The 9400-nt window shown below is 31.1% G+C and overlaps 1 protein-coding gene across 1 annotated transcript in view; it reads right to left on the bottom strand.

The window, feature by feature from the left end:
- The window catches only part of LOC106466747 (endoplasmic reticulum aminopeptidase 2-like), a 175947-nt gene that overhangs the window by 31543 nt on the left and 135004 nt on the right, over nucleotides 1-9400 (bottom strand). Inside the window, 1 exon segment of the mRNA XM_022394821.1 lies at nucleotides 2806-2910. Coding sequence (XP_022250529.1) covers nucleotides 2806-2910 — 105 coding nt within the window.

Raw genomic sequence — 9400 nt, 5'->3', positions numbered from 1 at the left:
GGTGCTAATTAATTGCTCTATATGTACAACTAGAAACGAAACAAAAAAAAACTAGGTTTAGAAGTAGTTTGTTCATATATATTTCTCAAAACATAAATTTAGTAATTATAAAGTAATTTATTTTTAATTAAATGTAAATGCAAAAATAAATTAATGTATCATTCCTGCAAAAATAAAAAAAGAAGGAAAATTATTCAATTTAACCTTTTCCTGACAGGATAGATGTTACCGATATTCCTTGATTTTTTTACTTCTCACATTTGAAATCTTAACCAAACTGCATGATACTTGGGGGCAAACTTAATAAATAGTATCTAGCTTTGGTTCAAAACAATTCATACAATTTTAATCTTTCTATAATTTTTAATGTTATGAAATTTCTTAAATTTTTTGTCAGACACTGTTTTCAAAAACATTAAAAATACTTCATTTGGAATTACAATTTCTCTTATATTTTGATCAGAAAGTTACATTTTTATACCCAATTACAAAAAAATGGATTGAGATTCATTAACATATTGATTTTGATATTCTATTTGGCCAATTGTGGCAACCAGCAACAAATAAGTTGTACAAAACACTAAAGAAACTAATAAAGATTTATTGTGACCTACAACTCGATCTTCCAAAATGCCATAAAGTCAGAGTGGGCAACAATATATTTGATAACGATATTCTAGGACAAAATTAATTTATATCTAATACATATACCTTATTTTCAATATTATAAGTTCTTTTATTTATTTTCATTTGAATACACTAAACTTACCAATTATGTTTTATAAATACAGATGTGTGTTATTTTTGAGTCATCTGAATATTTTACTGTTGTTTACCATGCTTTCTAAACCTATCTAGGCTTACACAAAATTTCTGTAGCTTTTATATAAATATAAATTAACAGAAAAATATTTTCAGGAATAAAAAAAAGCATTTAAAGATACTATTAAATATTTCCGTTCCTGTCTCCCAAATATTCCAGTGTTCTTCTTTATAAAAGTTACATCATGTCAATTTCTATGACACCATAAATTACTTCTTACTAGGGATACATGGGTAGTAAAATTTGGCAAAATACCGGGTCCAGTCACCCGGTCACTAAGCTTCGGCCGGGTGTCAACTGGGACCAGGACCCCCTTCAAAAAAAACATACACAAAAATTTGAAACACATAAAAACAAAACTGATATTTATTACATTTAATCCATTAATCACCAACAGAATATTCAAGTTTTACTTTCAACTTTCAATGCCTAGCTGCAACTTCTCAAACCCTAACCCCTATTGTTCTCAAAACCCCCACCTTCCCCAGAAATCCACTTCTCAAGCCATGCCTGTTATTAACCCCTACTGCTTTCTAAATACCCAACTTTCAGCGGGTGGTCAGTTTTTATTGTACAGAACACAATTTTTTTAACTAAACCAATTATTGACTGTAATTTTCAGCACTGTATTAGTTGCCACAAAGATTAGGGCTTAGACGCTTAACTTCGGCACTCAGCTAAAGCCGTGTATTATTGGGTAGACCAATACCTGTCTGGGGCCAAACATCTGGTGGGTACCCGTGCATCCCGACTTCTTTAACAAATTTATTCATTTTAAATTGAAGTTTATAATCTGCTCTTTCCAAACTTTCCCTGTAGCTATTTTCAAAGCTGAGCTTCACTAGTAGTTGTTCATATCACATACTATAAGGTTATAACAGGGTAGGACCAAGAGGTTATACTAATAAAATCAGAGAAAGAAAATCATAAAAAAAATTATTAAGAATTATATTCATAATGGATGATAGTTTCTTTGCAAACATAAATGTATGCTTTAGATTTGGGCAAAAAATTCTAAAAAAAAACAACAACCAATAAATGTATTGTTTACAGGCAAGACACAGAGCTGTGAAGAAATATAAGTTTCAAAAGTGTTTCTATTAGCAAATTACACTAAATAAGCATTACAAATAAAAAACTTGAAATAGAGCAGAATTATTAAATTGTATTTAAATTTTGAAATTTGACATGCAGGAGTGCACATGACACCTAAAATATGCTCACTGTTCAAGTTAGTGTTAATTAGATGAAATTCTACATATGTATTCTGAAAAAAAACAAAAAAAAACAGGAAGTATACAAGACATTTTGGGGCAAATATTAATCAGTAATTAACATTTATGCACTAGAGAGAGATTAAAAAGGAATAAATTATATTTTCTTAATGATGTTTTTCCTGTGTGGAAAAAACAGTAACAAAAGAAAAAATTATGTCTTAAAGGATAAATGTATTTTTCAAAAATATTCTATGAAACTTAAATAAAAGACTAAAAAAAATTTGAAATTTTGGTAGTGATATGAAAGGATCACTAGTACAAACACATATAAATTAGTACTTGTCAAGAAAGATTTAAATTGTTGGTCCTCAATTAAGTGGCATAAAGTATCAAATTTTGGCCACAACTCAATAATCAGACAAAACTGTACAAACACAAAACATGATAACGTATTCATATATTCTTCACATTTTTTCCACTATTATCTGAGATTCCTTTTAAGACATTTTAACAACTTATTGAATACATAACATTGCACATTTATTTCTTCTTATGAAAATATATAAATAAAATATTTTTTATAATTAAAAATGTCTGTATTTACACAGTAAAAAAAGTTATTACCAAAGCTGACATGTTTTGACAAACAGTTAAATCTTTAAGCTCTTATTATAACCCATGAATATTTACATCAAGAACACTATAAAAAATATGCTAAATATTTCTGAATAAATATGTTATAAACCTGATGCAAGTAAATATTACCATGTGCCATTCTTCATCCAGGAATCAAACAATTTCTTGCCCTGAGCTGTAACCTTCTTATCTCCAAAATATATAGCTTCTACCAAAGCCAGAGAACGAAGCTTTCTGTTACATATTAAAAGTAAAGAGGCTTATTAAAATTTCTTGTAGATATATTTTATTTTTATTTGCAGGAAAAGTAATACTTATTATACTTTTTGAATTCTAGTAAGCTTCTTAAAATATTTTGATTTAAAACTATATAAACAAGCTAAAATAATGTGTACATAAAAACAAGGAGCAAAACTGTACACTTCAAATATTTATTTCAGGTTGATAAACCTGTTCCATTATTTTTCTTTTACATTTTTTATTTCTCTACCAACATCATTATTTTGTTAATGGTTATCTGAACTACAAAGTTATTATGGCTGAATTTAAAAAAATCTCTTTTTAAGGTTCATTCTTCTATAATTTGTCACAATATAGCAAGTAATACTTAAAAAATTATTACTCTAGATGTGAAGGAAATAAGTATCTAAAGAAATATGTTTTCTCCATACTATTTTCAGTAATATTTCAAAACTTTATAGAGTTTACATAGCTACTTTCATGATACTAATTTGTGTATTTCAATAGTAGAAAACCATGAACCTCAGTCTTCTTTTGTTACTAGGTTAGTTTGGTTTCAGGAAAATTCCACTACTCACTACTAACCCTGAACAAGTGCAAAACCAAAGATCAACAAGATATTTTATACTAGTAAACTGCAGTTTATGTACAGCATTTGTAATTAGGTAGAAAGATGAGATAATAAATTAAAAATAAAAGTACATTCACTTTCCAGAGTTAAAATAGTTAGAGCAGAAATAAATAATAACTTTTTGAAGCACACATATTCCTCATACTTTTTTTACAATAAAGAGATCAAAAACTAAAAAAAAGTAAGACATAAATGTATTTGTCATAGAATAATAACAATAAAATGAAAAAAATACAATCTCAATAAATACTTCTCAATCAAAACAGATGCAAGAGTAATGAATAAAAACCCTATAACCCGAGCACTTTCAAAAGGTGGACCTTTCTTCTTCAGGGTCAAACTGAAGAAGAAAGGTCCACCTTTTGTAAGCACTCGAGTTATAGGGCTTGTATTCATTTCTATCAAGACTTCTTGAGCCTACATGTGCTTCTAACATCATGAAGATGCAAGAGTAAAAGATTAAAAATAAAGAATTAAGATGTACTTGCAATTCTTAATAACTACATTTCTTCATTTATAAATGAAGTACCTCACGCATCACATGATTAATCTATTTTAAATTTGGCATTATAGCTGGAGTGTGTTTGTGGTTTTTCCCTAATAAACCAGCCTGTCACTATACATCATATTTGTGCATATAAATAAGAGGAGATCTAAGCAATGTTAATGGTTGTGGTGCTATTTGTTGTAATGGGCCAACATATACTCTGTAGAAATTACACTTTTACTTTATTCTCATTTTTGATTTCTATTGTCTTAGTAATGTAATTATGAAAAAATATTCTTCAATTTTTTTAGTGTTAACACCATTACATTTTATAGACATCATGGTTAGTTTGCACTATAACAGCTAAAAGACAGGATCTTCCCAACTTTCAGAAAGACATGATAATGGGTTCCTATGAAGCAGTAGCATCATTAAGAAACAGCATTTCTTTGACAGGGTTTTTAAAGACACCTATCAACCATATATTAAAGTATTACGAAAAAGTCATTAAACAAAACTGTGGAATACAACCTTTCTAGATCAGAATGAAGAAAACAAAATGGTCAGACTTGACAGAGACATAGACTGTGTTCCAACTGTCTGATTCCTTTAACAGAATAAAACTATCTTCAATATACCATATGAAGGGCATTACAAAAGCTATTATAATACAGCCACAAGAAATCACATGTCACTCATTTCAGACTGAAACAGATAGTGGATAATGAATGATTGGAAGCATATGGGTTAGTCTGATAAGTGGTATTTCACGGGTTTTTTTTGTATTGACAGTAGAGTTAAAAAATATGGAGGAAATCACATAAACAAGGCTCTTGAGTCTGGTTCTGTTTTGAAAATGTTAGGTATTGGATTAAGGTAATGGTGTTGAGAATGATCTTGTGGCAAGAACTGGCTTTTTTGAGTTATTAAAATGGGCCAATAAACTCAGTGCACCTAAAACAGGTCTAGTGCTAAATAATTGGCTGCCCTAGGCAAGTTTTCAATCTCATGCCTTTAACCTCAATTTTACCTTCATCTGTTCAAAAAAGCTGTAGGACTACAAATAAGATTTATTCTTATGTAGGTGTATTAAAGTATAATGAAAATATATTTTATTTGTAGTCCTACAGCTTTTATGAACAGATGAAGGTAAAATTGAGGTTAAAGGCATGAGATTGAAAACTTGCCTAGGTGGAAGGCAGCAGTAGTAATTATCATGTGACAAGTGTGCCACATTTTTGCTTTCATTGAGGCATAATTGGACAATGCTTACTTGAAGTTAAACTTATATGAACTTTCACATGCAACTGAAATTTGTGCCACTCCTACTAGACTTGTTTGTATCATGGCTGATCTCAGATGGACAAGGCTAGAATAATTCTGAGTGAAAAAAGGGACTGAAAATAATGATATCAATGTGTTCTTGCACATGTACTATAGTATACAATTTATGAAGTAATTTTACTTACTTCCAGTAAGATTGTTTCACAGTTGTGTTGCACTGACATCTGCTGCCTTGCCATTTGAAAAGCCAATTTGGAGATTCACATACCATTTCAAAAAGTCTCTAAATTAATTTTCTACAAGTCATCAATTTTATGCAGGAAACTGAACAATGAGCTATGTTTCTACAGTTCTCTTGCATGGATTCATCAGCTGCGTAAGTATTTTTGTTAAAGAAATTGATCTAGAAGTTTTCTATTGGTCAAGGATAAGTTCATCATCACTTTCATAAGAAAAATATCTTTTTCTTCGTAAGTGAATCTGCTTTTCAAGCAAAGATTTTCTAGTGATATCCTTTTCTTCTGCAAACTTCTCTATATTCACCCATACCTTTGCAAAGCTTTCATCAATATAAGACTGATGAACAAAATATTGTATATTTTAGTAGCTACAGAATAGCTCAAAATATGCCAAGACTGCAATTTTGTAGTTATTTGTAAGTCTCATACAGAAAGTCATACCATACCACAAAGCTAGCAACAAATTTGAAACTTTAGCATATTAGTAATGACTCCTTATGCTTCAGAAAGGAACAATGATCTATTAGCTACTATGTTATCATCTTGTGCAATGGAGGCCACACAAATGCAGACATCTACTTTCTTATCACATCCCACTCAATAGTTCCTTAATTAACTATGAAACATACTGAAGTAGATGCATATGTTTTGAACAAAGCTGAAAAACATTGCTACACAGTGCAACAGTTAGCTGTCTTGTAAGACACAAAATTCAAAGTGTTTGTGCTCTTGGATTCCTTTAGAATCATTTCCTCAAAACCACTGTTCTTGCATTTCATGTTGGTTACATAAGTGTTCCAGTTTCAGCAACATGTCTTCAAGGTTGTACAGAGCAATGTTGGTCATATCTACACCACTTGATAGTAACCTCACCATTTTCAGTCACAAATCAATTAACAGCTGTGACAAACTGAATAACCACTGTCACCTGTTCTACACAGTTATTGTCTGCAATGTAGTTAGATAAAATTCAAGAACACCTGGAGTTTCTAACAGCAGTCAATACATGAATCTGAACCATATGGGAAAACAACTGAATCATCTCATTCTGGACATCCCTTGATAGTGCTTATGGATTTCTTAAAGGGTAATTCTTTCATGAAATGATCAAATATAAACAAATATTCAAAAATTTAGGAAATTTTGATTTATATGTGTGAAGAACTTTTCATGACTTCCATCAACAACAATATTTTACTTTTAAGAACTTTCATCAAGGAGACAAGTCCTTCACTGACAGCTGGTTAATACTTTTTGTTTTTTCATTCAAGAAAAGATTATCTGTATCAAATGCTTGGCTTACTTTCAGTCAAAGTTCTATTCTTTTCACCATTGAAATTATCCTATATGATCAGCTTACTTTTTCATACCAACTTAATAGTACCAAGAAATATTTCCAGTCCTCTGTTCTGTTAGATGAGAGTTAGAAATTAGCCATGCTGAAAATTTTGCAGCAAAATTAAAACAATGAATCATGTATAATCAGATACTGAACAAATTTTTTTATTATTATTCACCTTGACAAATCATTGTGCATAATAAATTCTTATTAATGTCTTTCCTTTTTGTATAAGGGAAAGTCAAATATCTGCACTTCAAACAACTATTTCAACTTTGAGGTGATATTTGACCATTTAGACTGATCATTTTCCTTTCTGTCTGCTTTTCTACTTTAGGATTGTCGTTGTCATGAGACAATGTAGTTTTGTTATAGTAGCAGTAGTTTCAATATCAGTAACGAAATCAGGAAAGAAAGGTAATAAGGAAGATCAAAATGGGACTCTTATCAAGCTTGTGCAATATATGATGTATAGAGAAACTGAACAAGTTATGAAACTACTGTAGCTAAAACTAGAGATGTGCCATTCACCAGCTATATTTTCCTTTAACAGGCCCCCTCACAAGCCAGTGGAGGAAATTTTTGTTTAAAAAAAACAACTTCACAGTCTGGTTTTCATTCATTTGAACTAAAATTTTTGGATATTTTTATTGGCTAAAAAGAAGGTATTTCCAACACTCTTTTCAGCACTGGGGCTGCAAAATGTGAGTTGAAGGGGTAAGGCGACTGAAATCCATTAGCCCATCACGAGCTTAATGGTCAAGCACAAGAAGTCTCCAAATGACATGCAGAGGTATTCAGGAACAGTTTTGAACCACCTTGGTAGATATTGTGCAGCAAGCCGAGTACAATATTATGCCTGTAGCTGCGTTCAAAGTGTTCCTGTCTGTTCATCCTACTGCTGATTACTGTGATGCTTCAGCCTTCCCTACCAAATCACAGGTGAAATCGATCGTATCTCAATTGAAAGCTAAACATAAAAAAGGTGATAGCAGAAGCATAAAAGTTTAGTAATTGCTTAATTAATGATGCTAATAATGTGGCTTTATTGATATATACTGAATTTCACTTAAAAATTTATCATATAACAAATGAAAAATTGTCTCAAAGAGATATGTCCAAAATCACCCACTTTCATTTTCTGGACTGAACTTACTTTTAATATTCAACAAATTGTAGTGTAAAGGCACCCCCCCTTGGCTCCTGATGTATGTGTTAAATTGACTGTTTAATTGCTCCTGAATTATCACTGCTTTAACACACTCATTAAGGGCTCAGTTGAACTAGCCAAGTTTGTGACTCCAAATTGACCTTTATAGTTTCCATACTATAACTTCTAATATTTTTTGCATATCTCTACAAAATTTCATAAGCTTTCAGTAATCATTAAGAGTCTTTTGTAGACAAAAAATCAGAATGATAAGATTGAAGGCTATAATGATGACAACTTTAAAATGAGTAATTTACATTCAATTTTGTACTTCTCGGAGGAGTGGTAAATGAATTAGAGAAGAGGGAATACCTAGAGAGCAAATGTCACAATTCTCATATTAAAACAAATACTTACTAGCAAATGTTTAGTATAAAATGCTATAGAAAATTACAGTCATATTGGTCAACCAAACAAAGTAATAAAAAGTGTTTGGATGCTGATACATGTAAGCGAATTGAGTCACTGAATGGGACACGTGCTTAATTCGAAAACACATTCCAAACCTATATAGCTGGATTAAAAAGGAGAGAAAACCAGAAATTTGTTTTATCAGCAGGAAGAAAAAGCCATTAAATCGATAGGTTGGTGAGAATTTTATGAAGCCTAGGGTGCACTACCAAGATATTGATGGATATCTCACACCACGTTCAGGGAGAAGTTCAGAATTAAGGTGATAATGAGAGAAAAATACTAAACCTCAGTCCTAAGGATGCAAGGAAGGAAACACAGAGAGAGGAGATGAAGTGGCCTGGATTCTAACTCTTAAGAAAATTTAGAAAGAAAATATATGAGTTTACAATATGATGCAATGCCTTATTAGTATGTAAGGAATAACCAATTGGAACCTGTGAACAGAAGATATGAATTTGGTTCATTTCAGAACAATATCAACAACCAATAAAAAGGCCAAGAAGCACATACTGTGGTTTGGTTTTTGGTTACACCTAAAATGATACCAACACCCAATTAATAAGTATAAGAAGCCTAGGAGACAGCCGAACAGCAAACAACCTATAGCACAAAGAAGAAGACAGCCCTTTTGCTCTTCAGTAAATCCTCAGAGAGGATGGTAGCACTTGAACTTCATGTAAGTTTATCTTAGCAGAATGGTCACTTTTCAGAGTTGGAATCAAAGGATCCAAGTCTCAAGGTGAAATTTTGGTTTAGGGTGGGGCTGTCTTGTTCTTAGCTTCTGATGTTTGGTTCTTTTTTAAAATACAGCATTTTGTATATATATATATATATATATATACTGTGGTAATTTTTGAGTTGCAATGGTAGTAAATATGGG

The sequence above is a fragment of the Limulus polyphemus genome, unplaced genomic scaffold, assembly GCF_000517525.1.
Source record: "Limulus polyphemus unplaced genomic scaffold, Limulus_polyphemus-2.1.2 Scaffold2368, whole genome shotgun sequence".
Taxonomy (NCBI): Eukaryota; Metazoa; Arthropoda; class Merostomata; order Xiphosura; family Limulidae; genus Limulus; species Limulus polyphemus.
Note: the sequence above shows the minus strand (reverse complement) of the source record. Positions and strands in the feature narration are given on the sequence as shown.